The 24,378-nt window shown below is 41.5% G+C and overlaps 1 protein-coding gene across 1 annotated transcript; it reads right to left on the reverse strand.

Annotated features, from left to right (window-relative positions):
- Positions 1-203: 203 nt before the first annotated feature.
- LOC310707287 (cytochrome P450 2J5-like) lies at positions 204-23,786 on the reverse strand. The gene is made up of 9 exons (XM_083504299.1): positions 23,563-23,786; positions 21,855-22,017; positions 18,114-18,263; positions 17,751-17,911; positions 9,593-9,769; positions 7,392-7,533; positions 6,131-6,318; positions 5,549-5,690; positions 204-637 (listed from the first exon to the last, which is right to left on the reverse strand). Exons 1-9 carry the CDS (start codon positions 23,728-23,730, stop codon positions 450-452), a joined length of 1,479 nt encoding a protein of 492 aa, XP_083360425.1. The 5' UTR covers positions 23,731-23,786; the 3' UTR covers positions 204-449.
- Positions 23,787-24,378: the final 592 nt, after the last annotated feature.

A 24,378-nucleotide genomic window follows, 5' to 3' on the forward strand; every position in this document is an offset into this window, starting at 1 on the left:
CATAGCATGGGGGGTGTTAGAAGGGGGCTGCAGAAGAGGGAGAGAGGAGGAGGTGTGGGAATGTGTGTGTAAGGGAGATTTGAGAAAAGGAAGGGGAGGGGAGGAGAAAAGGGAGCAAGAGTAAAAATGGGGATGCAAAGGAAGTTGTCAAAAAGGAGGGAGTAAGGAGGCATTGGGAGAGGGATGAAGATGAAAGCAGGGGCATGAAAGGGCCTGCAGAAAAGGAGGAGATGCAGTGAAGGGGAAAATGGATGCAAAGCAGAGCTGCAGAAGATAAGAGAGAAGTGGCTTCAGAAATGGAGCTGCGAAAGTGAAAAGAGACCTCAGTAGTTGCATGGGATGAGATGGGAAGGGAAGGGGAAATGCTAGGGGGTTCATGTGTCAGGAGTGGCCAAGGGGTCACCGAGTGCAGGAAGCAGGGGTGCAGCCCCTAATATTTTCCTGTTTTCTTATGTGTTGCAACGGGGAACAGCACAGAGTTTATAAGGATGGGGATGTATTGTAACCCCTATTATAGCCTCTTGATTGAGTTCTTTGATTCCTTCTGGCAGCTCAAAACTGAATGCCCTCAGCAGGCTGGTCAGGAAGATGAAGATTTCGATCTTTACCAGCTGCATTCCCAAACAAATGCGAGCCCCTGAAGAGGAGATATGAAGAAGGCAGTAAGTGAGCAAGAATTTACTTTCCAGTGTTCATTGCTTTGTTGCTGTAAACATTCCACATAACCCTTTGGGAAACTAGAAATAGTTAGGCTAGGGAAAACATCAAAGCTGCTATCAATTTCCTAGCCTGGTCAGTGCTAACCTTCCTTTCTTCTTGTTATACTTAGGTTTTGTTTTGTAATTTGAAGTTCCCTATCTCATATCAAGGAAGATACAATGAGGAAGGGAATGGAATACAGATGAAGGGCCTGTCAGGAGCTCATCCTACACTCGAGTAGGACCATGGCAGAGACACAAGCCTGACTGGCATGTTCTCTCCCTCTTGGTCGTTCATTCTGGAGCTTCAAAAGCTTTCTTCAGGCAGGACATCATAGGAGACATCGGCACACTTAGGGAACTGCAGAGACTTCGCAGCTTGCGTAACAGGCCTCAGCAACTCAGCATTTGGCTAATCTACGTTTATTCACATATAAACACACACGGAGCACTGTAACATGGCTCCCTCTCTAGCATCAGACAGCAAAGAGAATGAACAAAGGACAATAGTCCCACTTACAGAACACAGTAACACAAACATCCTGTCTCCGTCACTTCCCACTCTGGAGTCAAAACATACACCGCCATGTGAAAGACAACAGTCCCATGACTGCAGTCATGGATCAGGAATTCTAACTTCCTCCCCCAATTCATGCACTGTGTTGCAGTCATCAGCATCAGTGTAACTGCAGCAACCATAGAGATGTCATACACACAGTATACCCCTGTATCACCTGTTCCACCCTTGGAACTACCTGCAACTGGATTGGCCTTGGCCCTTACCATCTTGCACTTCTGACTAGTCTTGGCGTCATAGCCCTTCTGACTATCAGGAAGTCTCACACCTGGCTTTGTTGGGACTAGAACCCTAGCCACGTTCCTCTCTGAGGAATCAGTGTTGGCACACACGGCCTCTGGACGTGGTCCAGCTTCCTTCTCCAAGGAAACAGTGTCTACCCTTACAGCCTTTGGGCGTGGTTTCCCATCCCGTCCCTTGAGGACAAACCCTGTGCCCCTTTCAAGACTTCAGATTCCTAGACCTGTGTCGAGCCACTAACCACAACTAAATCTGCAACAGCTGTGTTAGCAAACTCCTGAGCATACCTGGTGGGCATTTCACCCTTTGTAGCTCCTCCTGATCTGCGCACTTGGCGCATCTCCCCCACTGTATCAGTGGAACTTACTTCAGTGTTAGCATCAGCAGCAGACTCTGTATCAGAGCCTTCCACAGTGGGGTAGCCTTGGAAAATACCCTTATTTTCCTCCCATTCTGCACTGCACTCAACATCCCCAGTGAGTAAAATCAGCTTGGCATCAGGCCTCAGTACTATGTACAAGCCTTGCCCCAAGAAGAATCTTTGCTTCCTGCCTCATGTCAGACCCATCCATTTGGCATCCTGGCTTTTTCCGGGTTTATCTTGTCACAGTTCCCATCAGAAACTCTGTCTGAATCCAGGGAAACGGCCTTGCAAATGATGCTTGCCAAGCGTATTGCTCTGTGACTTTGGAACCCACATGTCAGATCCATCCATTGGCATCTTGGCTTTTTCTGGATTTGCCTTGTCATTGTCATCATCACCAATAGGGTGCCTTTGCAAGATACCCATATTGCCTCCCCCTTTTGCTTTGTCCTGAGCACTGGTACACCTGACCATCTTCGTGTTAGGTACTGGGAGACCCATGCACACATCCTGCATGAAAAGAATGGTTATCAGATATAACATCACATGTCTCTCCAACCTTCCCACCACCACCTATGTTAACATCACAACCTAGTAAGAACAAGCCATTTATAATGTCATTTTCGTTCTTCTGGATGGTTGCGTTCTGTTTGTTGCCATAAACAGAACAGCTACGCTGCATCAGCTGGGTTTCTCAACCTGGAATGAAAAACACGTTAGACATCACAACGTTACAGCTTTTCAGTTCCACGGTCCAGGTGCTGTGCACCTCCAAGGAATCTCCACTCAACTGGTGGATCGGGTCCTTCTGTGGCATACACGTGGTGAACCAGTTCCATCTTCCACAAAGGTGTGCCTCCACGTCAGAATCTAGCACAGAAGATTCTTGCACCTCTGCACTGGAACAGCCGGTCACCAAATTTGTGCTGAAGTTCTGCATCTCTGGCCTTGCTTCATGTCGCCTGTCAGAAATGCTGCAAGCCTCCCTGACTTCTAGAGGCTGTCTAAACTTCTCACATGAACAACTTTCCACTGCTTCGACCTTAGCAGTGCCACCTGCTGGTTGCAGTGATGGTTGGGATGACGTCGTAGCCAGATCCCCTTCTTCTCCTTCCGTTCTGGACAGTCCTCCCCCCGGAACCGGAAACACCCCCCTTGTGCATTCAAGAAAACAGCTCTGCCTCTTCTCATCCATGATGCCTCCCTGAGATACTGTATCAGCTTTCCCTCAGGGCGTGACTTCTGGCAGTCTGCTGAGCCATTGCCTCCCACTGCATGTGGGCGTCAGAAACAGCAAATCTAGCCCTCTGAACCTTTTTGGCATCCCGATCAGCCACCTCCGCCATCTTGAAGTGTCCATCGTGTGACACAGCTTCAATTCCTGCTGAACGTACACACTGTCTAACATCAGACATAGATTGTGTCTCAAACTGCTGGTACAGCTTTGGAAACAAAACACTGCTCCCCCACATTTCCAAACTCACAGGGAATGAATCAGAAGAATCCTATCTGCTTAAAGTCCATGTCTGCTACTTCTACACAGCATCAGGGGAAATTGCTCCCTCCCCCATAGCTGAAGTTTCACATACAGCTATTGTTTTGGCAAAGTCTTGCCGCAGCAGGAATCCCACTTTTGCCTTCTACCACTCCCATTCTCCTCTCAGGAAAATGCTTCAGAAGCATCGGGATATGTCCTCCCTTTGTAACACATAAATCGTGGCTACATTCTTGCCAAAGTCCTGCCGCATCAGGCCACTTTTCCCTTCCCTCTATTTAACTTAAGGATTTGGTTTTTACCCTTCCAAATGGTCTGTTCTGCAGCTTAGTTGAAGCTGGAACAACCTTTTACTGTCCTTATCAGATGGCTATACATCAAGCCTTCTTCTGCCGGCCTTAATTGCCTGGCAAGAACTTCAAAGGCTCCTTGCCTTCTTCTGTGCATGAGCCGCTGGCTTTGGCACAAAACAGTCCGGCCTGCCTTTACTTTCATTTTCAAGCACAGGCTTTACTCACAGTCTGTCTCCTAACAGCTTTTTTCCCTTCTGTCTCGGAAGGTGCTTGCCTCACACTGCCAGTTCCAGGAGATTCCAACCGAGATAAAAACAGCCCCCGGTTCTTCTTCTGCTGGCACTAGGTCTGTGGCCCCGATCCGTGGGCCCATAACCGTTGTCAGGACAGCAATCCCATGACTGCAATCCCGGACCAGGAATTCTAACAGGACCCGTATAAAATTACGTATAAAATTTCAATAAAACTTGATTTTAAAAAATGAAAGGAAAACATTGGTCAACTGCCCAAATCAGCAATGCAGAAAGGGGTTAAGACCATGGAGTAACCTGTCCTGCCATGTTTACTTCAGACCTATTGTTCTCCCTCAGGCCAACTGAGAAGCTCACTGGATAGAGAGGTCTGATGTAGTTACTCCAGGCTCAGACCACATGGTTCTTACAAGACACTCTCATGTTCCTATAGCAATTATTTAGCTTTTACCACTGTTTGTAACTAAGCCAAGTTTTACTACCTGTGCGATGCTTTCTGACACTTCAGGTGATTTACAAGAATTGCATACTTTAGAAGAAGAAGAGTTTGGATTTGATATCCCGCTTTATCACTACCCGAAGGAGTCTCAAAGCGGCTAACATTCTCCTTTCCCTTCCTTCTCCACAACAAACACTCTGTGAGGTGAGTGGGGCTGAGAGACTTCAAAGAAGTGTGACCAGAAAGGTGAAAATCCACACACACACACAGAGATAATCATACAGTTGGAAGAGATCCCAAGGGTCTTCGAGCTCTATGCCCTGCAATACAGGGATCTTTTGCCCAACGCGGCACTTGAACCCATGACCCTGAGGTTAAGAGTCTCCTGCTCTACCGACTGAGCCATCTCGTACTTTGGTCTGCTTTGTTGTGCGAAGTATCATAGACTGTTAGAAATTATCTAGGTAAATGTTTTATCTGTGTTAGCAACAGTTCTTTTCTTTTGAAGAGTTGGAAGTATGTCTACAGTAGTGTTGTGCAATTCATTTTTAACAGGCATTTTGTAAGCTCTCTGTTAGAGTTGCTTTTTAGCCCAACGTTTTTGTCACACCTCTCATAAGCATGCTTCAAACCATTGGCATGGAAGATATTGTGAAAGTATAATGTAAAGTTATCATTGTGGAACAAATCAGTATGGTATTTTTGTATGCTTCATTTAGACCTATCTGTGTATTGTTTTACCATTAATTACATAAAAAACTGTCAACTTCCATCATAATGTCATTTTCTTTGATGAAACCTTTTATTAAGAAATAATAAATTAAATATTGTATTTTCTGTGAAAGAATTCAATACAAGGTGAAGTGTGTGAGGAATTGAACGGGGGGGGGGCATGGAGGAGAGGAGAAAGAAGTGCTAATTTGTCTGTGGCTAGGGTGCGTAATCTGGACAGTTCTGTCAGGGGCACAAGATCACCTAGCTATGGCTCTGGCCCCAAGCCACCAACCCAGAGATCCCCTTAACTTGCCACTGCCTTGCCCCATTCTGCTGACCAGCACTGCCACTCCAGCCAGAAAGATGCTGCTACTGCTCTGGCCCACTCCCTCCTGTGCTGCTGCTGATGTCATTTTCTGGAAGCAGACAGATAAGCACATCTACAGATCACAACATAGCTTGGTCTTCTGCATTTACCTGCACCAAATGGCAGATATTCTTCTCTGTTCACAAATTGTCCATCCTTGTCCAAGAAATGATTTGGGTTGAACTCTGCAGGTGTCTCCCATCGTGTTGGATCAAGAAGAACAGAGCGCAGATCAGGAACAATAAAAGTCCCCTGCAAGTGATTTGAAACAAGTGATTTGGAATGCATTCAGATCAACACATTTCTGGATTGTCCCACACTATCCCAAGACTAATCATTGCAGAGACCAGCATGATTTATTATTATTATTTGGGGTGGGGGTGGGGTTGGTTTTGTATTCTTCACCTACAGGCAGGAACACAAGAGGGCTTTCCGCCACCTCTTTTAACATGAAAGCTCACAACCAGGCTGAGACCTCTGGATACTTCAGGCTCCTCCCCTGCCACAATTGCCCCATGGAATGGCACTTACCAATGGTGAAACATGTCTGCAGATGGAGCTCCTGCTCTTGCCCTTCAGATTTTTGACTAGACAGGAACTTCCTGTACGGCTGGCTGCATCTCTCAATATGAAACCTTCTGCTGCTCTTTGCTCTTGGGCTACAGGAGTGCAGCTATACCACACTGTTATACCTTGGGAATGAGAAAACCACGCAGCTTGAAATCCTTTGTACATTGCCTAGGGAACCCCAAAAAAGTGACGTATTTAAAGCGCTGCATTTCATGAATCACAGCATTGGTGTAGGGCAGTTTCTTCTTATCTTGATAGCAGATTGAGTGAGCAGAACCTATGACATCTTCTATTTCCTTGTGCATTTTATCTGAAGAGAATGATGGAAACAGTTTTATTGTGAATATTGCATTTTATTTCAGATGGACATTTATTTCCCTTGAACATATTCCATAATCCTCTGTGAATGAGTCCAGGTTTCTTGCATTTTTAGGTCACCTGGTCCTCCAAAGAGCTCGTCTGTGTACATGGTTCTTCCCCACTCTAGATCCCAGGTGTGAAAAGGCTGAAAGTGAAGCTCATCGCAGTTGTTTCTGGTTACCAGAGCTGGCTGGATTTGCTGAAGGGCTGAGATCAAAGGCTTCCTGTGTGTGAGTGAGTGTGTGTGTGTGTGTGTGTTCTAAATCCCCTGCCCTCAATATTTCCCACTTAGTTTCATTAATCCTCATTTCCTCATTTCCTCTTTGGCTAGCATCACTCATATAAAGGTAAAGGTAAAGGACCCCTGGACGGTTAAGTCCAATCAAAGGAGACTATGTGGTGTGGTGCTCATTACACTTTCAGGCCTAGGGAGCTGGTGTTTATCCACAGACAGCATTCGGGGTCATGTGGCCAGCATGACTAAACCACCTCTGGCACAACTGGACAGCATGATGAGTGCCAGAGCACACAGAAATGCTGATTACCTTCCCACCGCAGCACTACCTGTTTACTTACACTGGCATGCTTTCGAACTGTTCCGTTGGCAGAAGCTGGGACAGAGCAACGGGAGCTCACCTGTCATGCAGATTCGAACTGCCAACCTTAGTTTCACAATGGAGGCCCATCCACTGCACCAACCCTCTCCTATCCCAATTCCATCACACATTCAGACCCTCCATCTCTACCTGTCCCAGTAATCATAGACTGGAAATGTCCTGTGGGAAGAGGGCATTGTGGGCATTTTACATTTTTGCTTCTGAAATTTATCTATTACAGAAACTATGTAGGAAAATATTGGTGAGGGAAACTGATCTTTCCAGACATGAAAGTCATGAAAGTCAATAAAATTTACCTTCCATAATTTCCATCATAAACTCACATTTAACTCTTTCCAATATGAAACCTTTAAAGAATTATGGTCCACCCTAGTGATCAAGAGAAGCCCTGGCTCTCCTCTCTCACCTTGGACATCTGGATGACTTGTCAGGAGGAGAAGTGCCCATTTCAGAGAAGCCGTGGTTGTCTCTGTCCCTGCTATGAAGAGCTCAGAAATACACCGAGCCAAGTTTTCTTCATCATAGGTGGACTCCGGGTCATTCTTGCTCTGGTGTTGAAAATGGGGGAAGTGACAAGTCATTTACACACATTACAGCTTGTCCTTCAGCACTTTCTTTATTTTATTCCCCCCACTTATTACCATACCACCCACACATGCTTCATGAGGGGTGGGGTGTCCTCTTACACTGCCTGAGTTGAAATGGGAAGGTGTTGCCACCATCGCCGTACTGTTGCTGCCACCTGCCTTACCTAGGTTGCACAGCAGTGCCCACAAAGTGGCAACAACAAAAGGGAGCTTGGTAAGATATTGAAAGATTTTGGTGAAATCCTGCCAGAAGCTGCCCCCTTTGCTTCTCCACTAGCAGCTGGCTAGGCAGCACATCCCCAGAGATGTCTCCTGTTGGCATTCCACTGCCCAAGGCAGCTGTCACAGCCTGCCTCATGGATGGGCTGGCCCTCTGCTTCATAGCTGGTTATGATAAGAAACCCACACACATTTTCCTGTATTTACAGCGGTACTGCTGGTACTAGATTTCAGGATCTGTGAGTTGGCATAATAACCCAATACTGGCATGAAGAGAGGGATCCAACGGAAACTCTGGCAGCAGATATTCAAAATGTGTGCTACATATTTCACTGCCTAATGGTCACCACCATATAATAGTCAAGCTCCTTTTTTCAAATCAGTCCCAAAGCATTCACCACATAATGGTCACAGTAAGCGTGCATGAGAATGCCTTGCCCCAGTTTGGACTACCTATTATCCTTCCTGTGCCTGTTCACACATATTCTGTGCATCCTAATCACACCAAAAGCAGTTAGTAACAAGTAATAAGCATTATAAACATAATTATGTTTCTTCATAAAGACTGTTTCCTCAATTAAGGGTCGTTCCTTGGTTTTTGACCAAATAATCGTTGCACCCCCCCCCCCTTTAAAAAAAAAATAATTGGCATAAAACTGTGACAATTATGTAATGAAATATGGTACTTACTGCTAAACATATTTAACCATTTGTTTGTCATTATGATAAACATTGTTCACAGAAAGAAAGATGAATATATATTTGTCCTTTCTAGTATATTCGTTTGTCATTATGATAAACATTGTTGAAGCAATAGAATAATAAGCAATAGAAACATAATTGTGTTCGTTATGTCCTCGCATAAGGGTCGTGCCTTTGTTTTTCACCAAATAATCGTCGCATAATTGGCATAAAAAGATGACAATTTTGTTGAAATATGGCAGTATACGGAAACATCACCGCTGCAGACACACAGATTGTTGACATCAAATGATGCTCCTATCTGTGGGAAAGAAGAATTTCCCAGGACGTTCACAGGCTGGATAAGTCTCTGTGAAGAGTGTAATCTGAAACCTTCCATTTGCGCATGTTCAGGAACTTTGTTAGACTTGCTAGAAGACCTGAACTGAAAGGACGTGTTTTTCTCTAGTGCTGTAATGTCAGAAATAAACATCATGTAAATAGATTTCTTGCTTATTTTCTTTCCCCTGCGGAAGCAGGAGGGAGGGGTTGTGCATTTTACCCACTCTTGGGAAAATGTCACCTATCAAAATCTCCCTGTCTGTCTGGATATCAGCCAGAGGAGGTTACCGGTAAGCAAGCTCCGAGGACAGTGAGAGGGGCCAGCCTCTATGGAGGGGGCTTGCAAACCAACACTTACCACTAAACATATTTAACCATTTGTTTGTCATTATGATAAACATTGTTCACAGAGGGAAAGATGAATATATATTTGTCCTTTCTAGTATATGAAGATAGATGAGACAGGGATTTGAAGTCATACTCTAGTTTATGAGCATTTTGTTTAGGGTTTTCTATTTTTTCAGTCCATATTTGAATGTCAAATGAACATCAATCCAAAGAAATTTATGTACAGAGGGAATGCTCCATAGGCAGGACCCCTTAACACACTTAGGTTTCCAATTCTTTCCACTCACATTTTTAACAATGCTAATGGATGGATGTCAACTCACTTTAGCAACTAAATTGACTATGAGAAATAGAGATTAGTATTCACTTATAACAGGGAATATAATGATTCATTGGATGAGCAGTATTCAGCTTCAAAGCTGATACTTACTTTCTCCATCTGAAGCAGATAGAAATCAATGAGATCTTGTGGATCATGCAGAGACTGATTCTCCTTACGCTTCTCCATCTCCCCCTTTGCATATGAAATCATAATCTCTGAGCAGGACAAGGCCTTCTTATGGGGCCCTGGGAGATGTTTCATGAGCCATGGGAGAATGTCATAAAGCTAAAGGAAAGATAGCAGAAATGCTGCCATTACCATGAGGAAGCTTGGTCACACCGTTTGTGCTTTGGATTAGCACTTTAAAAAACATGATCTGCATTATTCTTCAGGGCTAGCATATTAATTTCTCACTAAGATGGAAGGTTTCTATCGCTTTTCTGGAATCTCACAATGATTGGGTTCTGTGAATTATCCCTAGCTGAAAATGTGAAAGAAAACTATGGCTCAAAATATATTCCCAGCTCCCAGGCATCATTCCAAAACTGGGCACAATCACGGGACCCCTCCTGGAACAAGTTAGTGGCCTTTTGTGGTAGGTGGGGGTCGGTGGAGAATAGGGTGCGGGAGGAATTCAAGTAAACTCGCATTTAAAACCAAATTTGCCTAATACACAAATGGAAAGAAAGCCATCATTCAAAATGTGCATTTCTCCAATTTATAATTTTATTTCTTAAATCTCCCTGTTCACCAGTCAAGTAATACTGATCTTTCATCTCAAAAAATTAAAGCTTGAAGAAGGATGTTTTTCTTCCTTCCTTGTTTGTCTCCTTCCTTGTTTTTTCATTAATGATCAATTACTTACATTTTCTGAATATATAAGGAGCTAGAAAATAAAACTTGGACTAATATAAAACAGTGTTAGAAACTGAGATATGAAAGCTCCAAGCTAAATGGCACCTTAAACCTAGATTATGGGTGCAGCAATTGAATGTTTAATTGTGCCTATTTAATAAAAAGTATACAAAGCTGAAAATGAATGAACCGCAGCTAAAATCTTATATTCATTTTTCACATGGTCTAGTCCTCATCTGAAGACTGCAGAAAACAAAGCCATGCTTCCCCTACCTGACCCCCTAATTTTCTTAAGAGAGTCTCTTTTCCAGTCTTCAGAGAGAGGTTGGAAGTGAGGAGCCAAAATAAAGTCCTCCTTTCCTTCCATTCTGCAGTTTTAATCTAAAATCTTAGGCTTAGTACTGTACCCAGAGCTCAGAAACTGCTCACATTAATGAAATTCCTTGTTCCAAATGCACCTAGAACACTGATATAAAGTTGCCTGTAGTTCCCCAGTCAAGTGGTGTGTACCAAAATGAAAAATGGGTTACACAGAAGGGAGCTGCTTTCCTTAGCAGTAGGGCTAGTGCTTGAGTTGCTGGTCTCTCTTTCATTTAAAAATTTCCAGCCAAGGTGGTGGCTGCAGGGGCCTCACCCTGGACACCATCATCATTGACACTGCTATGTGGGCAGAGAGTAGACACATTTAGTTTTCCATGATGGCAACAAAACTAAGTAATTCCCGGACTTCCGGGTTGGTGCCATCGCCGAATGGCGGACTCCCTCCGAGCTCCGGAGGGAGTCTGCTCGGCAGGGGCTGGGTACTACCGCGCCGGCGACGCGGGGACCCTTAAAAACCACGGGCACGGAGCCCGTGGACATGGGGACTCGGCTGGTACCGTTAGCGCCCTCCCGACTCGTGAAGGAGCCTTTTTAAAGGCTACGGATCGGGTGCCGGGGAGTGGCGTGGTGCTGTGAGTCTATCGCTTCCCCTGCCGAGCGCAGCCGCATGCCATTCGGCGGAGAGCGCTGGCTTCTTCCACTGGAAATTCGGCTATTTAATAACAACCCGTGAGTAATTGGGTAACCGGGTATAAAAGGAGAAAAAAAGGAATTTTTTTTCAGATTCGGCACGAGCGGGGGGGGGGGGATCTAAAAAGGAAGTCAGTCCCCTCCCTGATTGTAAACATGCTAAAACAAGGACTGAGAAACCAAGATCGATTCAGAAGCTTATTGCTGACAAAAAATATCAATTCCACGATGGGATACTACAAGAATTGCGCTGGAGGAGAAAAGTCGAGGGTGAGAGGGAAAAGGCAACCCCCCCCCCCCCGGGAACCGGGGCGATTCGGAGAACCTGGCGGAGAGAGATGGAGAATTTGACAGCTGTCAAAGTAGCTGTCAAATCTTGAGAATATAAAGAGGACTTTGTTATAAGTATTTTGCTGGTAAATTTTGTTACAATTGGATATAAAAATGGATACAAAATGTCGGGGGGGAAAGAAACAACAACTTGACTTTTGGATTAGAGGATACAAAGTTACTGCAACCCCCCTAGAGGGGCTTTGGGACATTACAAGTGGCGTATGTGGAAAACTACTTCGGGATGTGTACAGGTCTTATCTCCTGGGAAAGCAGCTAAACTGAAATATTGTTTTGTCTACAGAGGTGACAACACAATAGAATTTTTCTATTGAAGCAAGGTAGGAACTGGACGTAAGTTTTTGTTCCTGAATAACAAACCTCTGTAGAGATATTAGATTTCGGAATAAGAATGGTTTTGCAGCTGAACAAGACAGAAACCTGAGAAAGTAAGAAATAAAAGAGCAAAGGACCAACTACGCCACGGAAAGAACAATGGGAGGAGCAACTACGACCAAAGGAAATTAAAGGCCTCTATTAGACTGGATTTTTGAAGTTAAACAGCATCAAAACAAGCAAATTTAAAGAAAACCGGCAAGATGGATTGAGGAAAATTTGGCTGTGGACTTGAGACCTCCAGGCCGACAACATACAGACTGATGGACATGGGGAATCCAAACCGGGGAAGGGAGGGGGAATTCTAGAATCCAAAGGCTATGTAACCAACTTTTTGAATCTTCTTCTATTTTCTATTTTCTATTTTCTATCTTTCTATATAACTTTGGTATTTTGATTTAACATGTGTTGGAAAAAAAGGGGGGGAATTCGTGGAAGGAAATGGGGTAGATCTTGGGGGGAATTATTATTTTTTTTCTATTTTGTTAAAGATGAGGAGTGATGTTAAGATTGTAATTTAAATTGGCTAATAGGCACAATATATTAGGTTTAAATTGGGAATGAGAACTTGTGGAACCAACTTAGGGAAAGGGGAATACAGTCGGGAGGGGAAGGAGGGAGTCCCAGAAAGAAGGTTATGAAAATAAGGGTGTAAAATTGGTCTTTCTTTTTCTTTCTTTTCTTTATCTTTTCTATTTTTTCTATTCTGTCATTATTGGAAATTTTAATAAATATGATTATAAAAAAAAACTTAAAAAAACTAAGTAATTCCCTTCTTGAGAAGATTATTTGGTTCCCCTCTCTTCACCTTGGTGGGCTCTTGATGACCTATTCTGAAGGTCATTGTTCCATTTTTAACCAACTTTCTTCCAAAGTGTCTCCTGTGGTGGACAAAGTTTTCTTACTCATGTTTTTTATCTCAGTGATAATCATGAGAAATTGCTCAGGCTGTGAGATTGTAAGTGGCCTTTATCTCAGATCAATTTAAACCTGATCTCACTTCTCCAAGCTCTCCTCTATCATAATGGATTCCAAAATACTGATTTGTGGTATTAAGCCCCTGATTTGTGGTATTAAGGGACACCTGTTTGGCTTAGTAGGAACAAAAATGACTACTCATGGGACTTCCAGTTGGTCGTGAAGCCGGGAGCAAGCGGGATTCAGCCCTTGGGGGAGAATCCAGCTTTTCAGAGAGGGGAAAGGGAGTATTGCAAGGGCCCCGCAAGCTCCCCAAAACCTCAGAAGGCAGGTTCCCAGCAAGCCGAGAAGCGGTCTCTCCGCTGCCTGAAACGCTCCCTTTGGGAGCAGAAAGATCGGCAAGATCAAGACACTGGTGCGGGATGCCATTTTCTACTCTCGAGAAGTGCGGCCTCAAGCTTACCCGGCACAGCGATCGATTCTTAAAAAAATAAAAATCCGGATTTAATTGGTGAAAAGAAGATAAAAATTAAAAGAATTAGAGTGATTCAGAAGCAGCGGGGTGGAAAAAAGGAGGTCAGCCCGGACTGGGATTCAACTTATATGCAGGAAGTTCCTATGGAACAACAAAGCAGTGAGTCTTCCTACAGTGGAGCTTTTTAAATTTATATAAACACTTTGCTTAACTTAAGACTATATATAATAATAATAAAAATTGGGTAGAAAACCGTTACCATGGGGGTGGTTTGTCTGTCTGAGGATCTCTGAGACAGCAGGAGGAGAAACTACTTTCGCTTTTGGGAAACTGTGTAATTATAATTAAGAAGCCTCTTTTTTTAACTTTTAAGTTTCTATTTGTGTGCCAGACAGCAGCGTTTCTGGGGAACTGCTAAGCCTGAACAAAAGAGAGATATATTTTTAATGGTAATTTTCATTTTATCTTATTTTGTTGGAGAAGAGCAGAGAGGAGAAAGAGGATTACTTTACCCACCCCCCACCCCCCACCCCCACCCCAGTTTCCTGTCTTCTATTTTTTTACTTTTTGTGACAGTCTGAGATTGGATTGTGGGACTGAGAGGGTTTTAACTCCTTTTTCCTTTTTTGTGGTGATGGACTTGGGTTTTCTTTTATATATATATAATTGATACTCTTCTTCTCTCCTGGTTATTTTTATTTTTTATAGACTGGTTGTTCTGCGAACTGGACTAGGTTATTTTTGTTTTGGTACTCTTTCCTTCCTCTATTTATGTTTGGCAACCCTGTTGCTGTATTTCAGTCGTAAAACTTTACAGTGGATTGGCTAAGCAAGTGGCAGAAGAACTATTTATTGTTTTTCCTGTTTCATCATTTTATTATTTGGATCTAAATTGGATTATAATTTCCCTGCTTTGACACTGTGGTGGATTGGCCAAACAAGTGGCAGAATAAAAGAATAAAATTTTGTTAATTTTTTTATTACTTTTTATTAAAAATTGCATATATCTGTGGATTATAATTTTCTCTCTCATTGTTGTTTACCTGCTACATTGCACTGGCCAAACAAGAGGCAGAAAGGATATAATTGGTGTCCATTCTTAGTATTGGTGGGTGACATCTAGTGGTGAGGAATAAAATAACATCTAAAATAATAGAAGTATAATGAAGAAGACACAGAAAAATGTTGGAGAAGGGGGAACACCATTGGAGAGGAGAGGATCGAAACATGAAAGTGAATATATAGGAGATATTTTTAGAATGTTTGCAGAAATAAAAAAGACATCAAACAAAGTGAAAAAAATGGAGAATAGATTGGAATAGATGGATAAAATTTTTGATATGACTGTCAATGAATTGAAAGGTCAGATGAGGGAGATAGCTAAAAGAACACAGAGTTTAGAAGAAGGAATGAAGCGAACAAAACAGGAAGTAAGATATATGAAAAAGGAGGAAGAGAAAGTCAAAGGAGAAGTTTCAGAAATTAATAATACTCAGGAAGAACTGTGGGATGTGATTGCTATGAATGAACTGAGGCAAAGAGAAATGAACTTGAGGAGTACAAGGAGAAAACATCTTGGAGAAATTAACAACGGAATTGCATAACGGTTAAGTATGGAAGTGGAGGAGGTTAAGAAGATGATGCAGAATGCATTTAGGATTAGAACAAAGACTACTAACGCAAATAAATTTCCAGGAGATTTATTGATTATATTCAAAGATAGAGAGATGAGAAATTTGATTCTGCAGAAAAATAGAGAAAAAGGATTATGCATTGATAATAATAATAATAATAATAATAATAATAATAATAATAATAATAATAATAATTTATTATTTATACCCCGCCCATCTGGCTGGGCCTCCCCAGCCACTCTGGGTGGCTTCCATAGAAACCAAAAATACACTTGATAGAGTATTTACGATCATTTTTAAAGACGTCCCACTTCGGTTGTTGAAAAAATGTGACCAATATAAACCACTGACACAGATGCTAAAGAAAAATGGAATTGAATTTAAATGGGAATTTCTGGATGGAATTTTGTTTTATTACAAAAAAAAAGAAATTTAAATTTAAAAATGTAGGTGAAACGCACAAATTCCTGAGGATATGCAAAGAGTTGGGAAAAGGAGATGAAGCAGCAGCAGGACCAGCAGGTCTGGAAGAGGAAGATAAAGATAGTATTGAAGGAGTATTGTATTGAACGGTGGAGGAGGAGGAGGAGGACGAGTTTAAAGACTTTTATTCTTTCACTTTTAAAGAGAACTTAAAATGGCAATGAAATTATGGACTTGGAATGTTAATGGCATAAATGACAAAAAGAAAAGGAACAAAATTGAACCTTCCCTAAAGAAAAATTTTTGGATATTATTTGTTTACAAGAGACACATGTGGCTAGGAAACAGAAGAGTACTGATTAATAAAAAACTGGGAAATGAATTTAGACAAGAGCAAGAAGAGGGGAGTGGTTTTGTATATAAAAAATAAATTTGAAGCTCAGCAAATCTTCAAATATGAAGAAGGCAGGATAATAGCGGTACAAGTCAGGTGGCAAGGCGAGAAACTGATAATTGTCAGGTGGCAAGGCAAGAAACTGATACCATCAAAGAGTATAGACCTTTTTCAGAATGGAATAAAAAAGATCTGGAAGGATGAAATTATCATTTGGGGGAAGGATTTCTGCTATTAAAATGAATGTGCTACCAAAGATTTTATTTTTGTTTCAATCAATTCCAATAATCAAGGGGGCAGCATTTTTAAAGAGTGGCAAAAGGCAGGGGAAGAAACCAAGAATTCAATATAAGTTGTTAAGAGATGTTAAAGAAAGAGGGGGTTTAGCCCTGCCAGACTTGAAACTGTACTATGAAGCATCTTGCCTCTGTTGGTTAAAGGAATTGATGTTGTTAGAAAATACAGATTTGTTGGATTTGGAAGGTTATGATAATAGATTTGGTTGGCACACGTATTTGTGGTATAATAAGACAAAAGTCCATAAAGGATTTGGAAACCATATATTCTGAAGATCTCTTTTCGAAATATGGGATAGGTATAAAAACCTATTAGAACGTAAAACACTGCAGTGGTTAGCTCCATTAGAAGCAATGTGTGTGAAAAAGATAAATATGAGTATAAATCGGGTTACATATGAAAAATTAATACAAAAGGAAGTAAATGGAAAATGAAACTTTATGAAGAGGTTAAAGGATATGTGAATGATTGGCTGCACTACCGCCAAGTTAATGAAATGTTTAAACAGGATTTTAGGGGGAAAGTATTTGATGATAATAAATCAAAATTTGAAATAGAGGTATTGAAAAATAAGTATAAAATTTTGTCTAAAACATATAAATTGCTGTTTGAATGGCGCTTGAAAGATGAGGAGGTAAAGTTGGTTATGATACGTTGGGCCAAAGACTTTGAATATAATATATAATTGAAAGATTGGGAAAAACTATGGAAAGAAGGATTAAAATTTACTGCATGCAATGCTTTAAAAGAAAATGTGATGAAAATGATGTCGAGGTGGTATATTACCCCTGTAAAATTAGGTAAAAAGTATAAAGTAAGTAATAAATGTTGGAAATGTAAAGAAAAGGAAGGAACTTTTTATCCCATGTGGTGGGAAAGTAAAAAAAGTGAAAAACCTCTGGGAAATGATATATAATGAGATGAAAAAGATGTTGAAATATACATTTATTAGGAAACCAGAAGCATTTTTACTTGGCATTGTAGGAGATGATATAAATAGACAGGATTGTAAGTTGTTTTTATATTCAATGACAGCAGCAAGAATATTATTGGCACAAAAATGGAAGCAAGAAGAACTACCAACGAAAGAAGAATGGAAGATGAAGTTGATGGAATACGCATAATTAAATAAATTTACAGGAAGGTTTCGAAACCTGGGAGATCAGAGATTCTTAGAAGACTGGAGTAAATATATGAATTATTTGAAAAGTAATTGTGATGAATAGATTACGCTAGTAGGACTGCAAGAAGTTTTGTAAAGTGGATTATTTGAAATACTGCAAGAAAGCTTATGAAGAGAAATATAGTTAAGGACAATTAAATGTAGGTAATATAGAAATTAAGAAATGCAGAATAAGTGATAAAGAATGGAAAATCATCAGAGGTGTTGACGGAAGTCTACAAGATTGTATAAAATGAGAAGATATGTTGTATGACTGTTGAAACAAATACGTTAAAAAAATCAATAAAAATGTGTGTGTGTGTGTGTGTGTGTGTGTATGTGTGTGTGTGTATATGAAAATGACTACTCACAGCATGACCGAAGCTTCCTATAAATTTTAGGACAAAATCCATGGCTTCTATCAGCTTCTGGAACTGTTCGTCCTCAAGAGCAAACCGGTGCCCAAAAGACACAGCACATATCACGTTGGAGACTGAATTAGTGATGGGCATGGAGGGATCAAGTGGCTGTCCTGCAAAATAAAACTATACTAATGTTAGTTCAGCTGCTCCTGTTCATACTGAGAGTGGGATTTCATGGTGGCCAAGAGAAACTGCTGGGATATCCATTAGGAACCAAGAAAAACATATCACATTCCTTTCTAAAATGGAAAGAGGTAGTACACAAATATATCTCCATATGCCAGCTACGCACCATCACTTAGCATCACATACCCTTTGAACGTGCAAAAACCTCCACAAGCTGATGGGCCTCCTCTGCTACTTGGTGCTCCATGCCTTTCTTCCCCAGCCCCAGCTTCCGCATAGTAACTACACCAAAGCGTCTCTGTTGCCTCCAGGTGTGACCATTTGATAATGCAATACCTTGGCAAAGCAATGAGAAATTATTATTTACAGATATCAATGTAAAAAGTTGCCATCTCAGAACAAACAATGATTCTTGCCTTTGCATGTAAGAGCTGCTTAGTCTCTCTACAGCAAAGAATTACAAGATGATGCAGAAAGGATTCTGGGTACAAATTGGATGGAATTTAGAGGGAAATTCCATCAAGCTTCTAGTGACACTATTGGGAAAATTGGAAGTGGTGGAAACGGAAGTTCTTTTTCCCCCCTCTTGCTAAATTTTCCTACAGGAAATGGGATTGCAAAAAATCAAAATGGGTGTAAAATAATGAATATACAAGTAAGTAACTATGGATTATGAAATGTACTCGGAATCGAGAGTGGATTTCATGCCCTTTATTCAGCTCATAGTGGTGAGGAGGAATGAAAGTTCCCCCAAAATATCTGCTTTATATACATTATTTACACAATAGGCTGCACGTGATTGGCTAATTCCGGGATTCTCCTGTAGGCCAATCAGATTGTGGATTCACTTCCACCTGGAGCTGGATTGGGTGGCTCCTGCGGACCAATCATACTGCTGCATTGTTCTAGGACCAATCAGACTGCTGCATTCTGAATCCTATTGTTCTAGGACCAATCAGACTGCTGCATTTTGGATCCTATTGCTCTAGGACCAATCAGACTGCTGCATTTTGGATCCTATTGTTCTAGGACCAATCAGACTGCTGCATTTTGGATCCTATTCAACTCAGTACATAACAGATTATTTTTTAAATACATGACTATAGCGGAAAGTTTCGTGTTTAAATAAAAATGAATGATTTATTGTTTTTAAAAATGGAGTAATGGTTGGAATGGGGGGGGGAGATAAAGTCATCATACAAGATTGGTAGAGGACTATTCTTGACACTTAGCGATGTCTGGGGCTGACGATGTTCACCTAGCAGAACAAGGAACAGCTGGATATTATCCTGGAAAACAGTTGGATATCACACTGGAATGAACACCTAAAATATTATGAATAAATATAATTTACAGACGAAGAATCAGAAGTTGTCTTTATTTATTTCTCTCTTTCACTCTTCATGTTTTAATTATTATTTTTGTCTTCTTTTAGCTATTTTGCTTTTGCTTATGTTTTGTTTTGTTTTGTGATGTCCTCTGCCCTGGGTTAATGAGGGTACACACATGAAGGTGATAGCTGGCCTGTATGAGAGGCAGAGAAGGAAAGATCTCCCAGGTTGGGAGACTGGGGGAAGAAAGGGAAGCACCCAGGTGAGAGCTGGGAGGGTCCACTCCCTTCTGTGTGAGACAAGAGTTAAGACATACCTTTGAGAGAGGGCTTGGCATTCCTCTGTCTCTCTCTCTCTTCCTTTTTTGTTTTTGTTATTTATTTAGATTAGTTAGTATGCTGAAAAGCTTCAACAAACAAACAAACAAACAAACAAACTCAATTCAGCCAATTTTGCCGCACTGTTTTTAAGGATATAATGTGTGATGTCAACCAGTTACTACTTCTACTGGTCCCGCCAGACGGGGCTTTTATTGAGGGTGCATTCTGCACCATATTCTTGACAAGACTGTAGTGCATCAATGGTGGGTGCGGTTTATATTCGGGCCAATACCATATTATTATTATTGTAACTGTCAAACCTGTGTTGTTGAACGTAATCCGTTCAACTGAGTGGTGGCTTCCGATTGGTTGCAGGAGCTTCCTGCACTCAAGTGGAGGCTGCGTTAGACTACCAAATTCGGCTTACTGAATTCGGCTACCAAAAAACAATAAAAAGAAATGAACATTTACTTCCAAGGTTTTTGACGTTTGGGAGCCGAAAAGTTCCAAAATGGAGGCATTCGAGATCTGAGGTTTGACTGTATTTATTATTACAATTATATCCCGCTCATCCTCCCAGAGGAACCGAGGGCTGAAAAGAAGCAAAACTGAGAAAGATTTCAACAGAAAAGCTTATTGGAAGGGATATATTGATCTCAAGTTTTATAGGCTCTTTGTTCAACCAGCACCTTGAACTTAGCTAATTGTCAGCCCGTGGCATAACATGCTGGCTATGTCCTGCCCCCATGAGCAGTCAAGCCACTGCATTTTTTACCAGACGCTGCTTCAAGGGCAGCCCCAAATGCAGCACATTGTGTAATCCAGCCTAGAGATAACCAGCACATGGATGACAGTAGTTAGGCTATCCTGATCCAGAAACTACTTTCGCTGTCTTACTAGCCAAAGCTGCCTTGCTGGCTGAAGCTGGTAGAAGGCATTAAGGTCACTGGGCCTCTAGCAGCCAAGATTTATCCAAGAGCACCCCTAGTCTATGAACCTGTTCTCTCAGGGGGAGTTCAACCCCATCCATAGCAGTAAACTGAACAATTATCTAGAATCCACCCACCATACCTCCATTTTACCAGGATACAGACTCACTTTATTGGCCCTCATCCAGCCCGCCACCTCATCCAGCCAATGCAGGCACCAGTCTCCAAAAGTCATCTGGTATTTAATATGAGTATCTTTCCCTCTTATGGAATTGCCACTTCTTTTAACCTGTGCCTTGGCAAGGTACCAATCTGATGTAGGCGTCAAGACCTTCAGCAGAAAGAACTCAGAGTTCAAGCTCTTATTAATCCAGCAATGAGGGCCAGGAGAGTAAATGCATTACAACAGGCAACAAACTTCTACCTGCAGTTGAATCTTGCTAGTTGCAGTCCATCAGGGTGCCAACTTGAATAAAATATCAGGAAGGGTGTAGGAGTGCAAATATCCAGAGTGTGGGGTCAGGTGGGATTACTATGAGGAATTATAAAATATGCATCAAGCCAATGTGTCCACGATGAATGCATTGTGTTGACTGGGTTTGATACACTGACAATAATTTCTGATCAAATCCCACAACCGCCTGCATCTCTGGCCATTTCCTCTACTGTTCCTCTACTGCCCATTTCTCTATCTTCACAAGTCACATACACAGCCCAGTTGCTTAGACAGGCAGACTCCTGGGTCATCAAAGACAGTGGGCAAACTTCTTTGATGTAGCTTTTCTGATATGTTAATCTTAGGATGTTAATCTTAGGGCCAGGAAACAGGTTTCACATAAAGGTGATAATGATCACTGTCCTCCTGGCCATCCTTTGTTGAAATGTTCAGAAGAAATATGATTGGTTCTTACGAACACTCTGTAAAAGTTCTTTTGTGAATAAAATGACCTGGGCTGAGGAGTGGAGGCATGGAGAGATTATTATGCGCACCCTTCCCAGAATCTTGCTGGTTCAAGCCTCTGTGTGTATTCTTATTAATCAGAGTTCAGTCCTTCCTTTACTTTGAGAATGCCTCAAAGGGGGCAAGTGAGTCCCACCTCGCATGATCAGTTACATGATGTGGCTCACGCCCACCATTAGAATGGCAATTGCCATGAACTTTGGCGGAGCCAGGCCCCTTCACATATTTTAGAGGGGCACTGAAGAGACCTCAGCCCCTAGCTGTTCGCTCCTAGGTAACCCATTTCCTGCAGTGCAACAATAATAGAGAACCTTTGTTCTGGACAGCCCTTTAAATGTTTTCTCTTGGGAAAATACCAGTAGAAATTCTTATTCTTCACTACTTACCCTTTCCTTTTGCCATGTTCCTAAGGAAAGGAGTCTGTGGTCGCTCGTCTAATTCTTCAGAGTGGTCAATGAGCACTTCTTTCACTACTTGGAATCCAGACAGTACAACAATGGGTAGATGTCCTATCCATAGGGTGAAAATATTTCCATATTGCTTTCCCAGCTACCATTTGGGTCAAAAGAGAGGAGAGGAATGATGGATTCAAAAAACACAGTTGGATATTTCAACTTAATACAAGAGCTTCAGTCTCCCTCACCTCTGCAGCTTCTCACTATGTGCAGTTCTCTTCCTATCATCTCTCCCCCCTCCTCCCCCTCCCTCCCTCCATTTCAACCCTCACAGAACTCTAGCCCAATGGTTGCCCTTAATTAGATTTTGAATTGATTTTAGAATGAATTGATTTTAGAATGCTGTGTTGCTTTTATTGTTGTTAGCTGCTCTGAGCCTGGCTTCAGCTGGGTAGGGCGGGATATAAATACAATTCTATTTATTTATTATTTATTTATTTTACTCTCAGCCGTCTATGTTGCCTCGGCCTAGAATCAGAGCAGCAGAGGCACTTCATAGTGATTAGCCCTCCTGTACCAGAATAGGACCTTGTCACAATTATTTTGTGTGCAGGGATGTGGAAACTGTAGCGCACCAGATGCTTTTGAACTGCAACTCCCATCATTGTTGACTGTTGGCCATGGTCATTGGGGCAGATGGGCATCATAGTCCAAAACATCTGGTGGGTACCAGGTTGCCATAGGCCGGGCTAGAGCACTGGGTCAGGTTTCAGGCAAAATGTCAGGTAGCCCCCGGATGTATAGCAACACAATGGAAAAAGTTCCACTATTTTTGTGGTTTCCTAAAATATGGAAACCCTAGTTTACTGCAGAGAACCATTAAGAATGTGGTATTTAAATTGTTTTTTTTAAAAGTGCTTCTAGTTGGAGTAAACACGATGAAAATGTCCCCAGGCTTCAGAAATTGAATAGCAAATGCAGGTTAGTACCTGTTGAGAGGCTGTCATGAATGAATGTTGAGGACCTATGTGGTCAGTCTTTTTTTTGTAATAATATTTTATTCTTTTTTTCCATATAGAAACTTACATTTGTTACTCAACAATTATATTCCAATTCAACAAAACAAGTGATTTCCCACTCACCCAATATCAATGTTTATAACTTCAATTACATACAATTGCATTTTAAAGTTCCGTCTTATCTAATTTCATCCTCTCTATCTAATTTCATCCTCTCATTCTGCTGTTTTCTTACACTTCAAACCCCGCTGTGGTCTTTGCATATGGGAAATAACTTTTTATATAGACTGTTAAGGTTTTCCAGTCTTCTTTAAAAGGTTCTAAATTTGTATCTTTTATCAATTTTTGCCATCTCTGCATATTCCAAGATTTTCACAAACCATTCTTCCTTTGAGGGTGTTCTCTCCTCCTTCCTCAGTTTAACAGTATACATTAAATATTTTTGATCAGTAGTTTTTAATGCACATTTTAAACTTTTTTATGGTTTTGTGCCTTTCAGTATTAATAATAATATCCTTTATATTATTACTATTATTTGTATTGCTTACAGTTTCTGACAACAGAGGCTTATGGCATTTACCATTTTAACCCATGCTATTATTTAATTTTAAATATCATAATTGTTGGGGGAAATAGATAATTGCTGACATCAGACTGAGTTATTACTAAGCAATAATTACCTGAACGAGAGTATTTTCATGAATCTTCAATCCAAACCTCCATATGGCTCCAACGAGAGGAAGCTGGAGAGGACCTGGAGGATAATGCCTGCGTGACCAGAGCTGTTTCAGGTAGTGCAGAATCAGAAGAGCCACCAGAAGAGCAATCAAAAGTGCCCGTATCTCCATCCTTCTCTTGCCTTCTCTTTCTCCTTAAGTCTTTCTAGGTTGCCTGGTCAGGTTCAACTCTCTTTCTCTAAGGAGTTTTTGCTTTCCTCAAAGACATCAGCAGTACTCTCTGCTTATATATGCTCAGTTATTGAAAACAAATAAGCAAAAAGGGGTGTGACAACATTTGCAAGTAGCCTTGGAACGTGACTGCAAGTCATGTAATACAAGTGAACACTATAATCAGTCTTATATGGGTCACGTAAATGAGAGGGTGCTTGATCTATATAAATTGTAATTAGAATCCAAGCTATCTTAAGACTGATTTTGTGACACAAATAGATGGGAGCTTGTTGCAGCAGGAGGGGGGACACCCTGGCTCCTTCACTAGCCTGACTCATCTCTACCTCTTGGCCTCTCCTATCTCCTACTTCTGCCTCTGCTTCTGGACTTTTCTATGCCACACACTGTCCCTGTCTGATCACAAATCCCTGGGCTCTCAGTCTTCATCCCTTGGAAATTCCCCAGGTCGTACCTCCCACCATTCCTTGGTGTTCAGCCAGTGCATGCCATCATGCCTCAAAACCCTCAATGATCCCTGACATATGGACTTGTGGCCATAACATATGTGCTTGACTCATGGTTCATTAGGTTCCAATGAGAAACAGA

Source organism: Podarcis liolepis (genome assembly GCF_965112155.1).
Source record: "Podarcis liolepis genome assembly, chromosome: 5".
NCBI lineage: Eukaryota > Metazoa > Chordata > Lepidosauria > Squamata > Lacertidae > Podarcis > Podarcis liolepis.

Bases quoted from the DNA above. Each gene is read 5' to 3' on its own strand.
- LOC310707287 (XM_083504299.1), bottom strand. From the start codon at position 23,730: ATGGAGATACGGGCACTTTTGATTGCTCTTCTGGTGGCTCTTCTGATT. The intron at 22,018-23,562 runs GTAATTATTGCT...CCCAAATGGTAG, and splicing joins ATGAAAATACTCTCGTTCAG to CTGGGAAAGCAATATGGAAA. The intron at 638-5,548 runs GTAAATGCAGAA...TCTCCTCTTCAG, and splicing joins ATATCTGCCATTTGGTGCAG to GGGCTCGCATTTGTTTGGGA.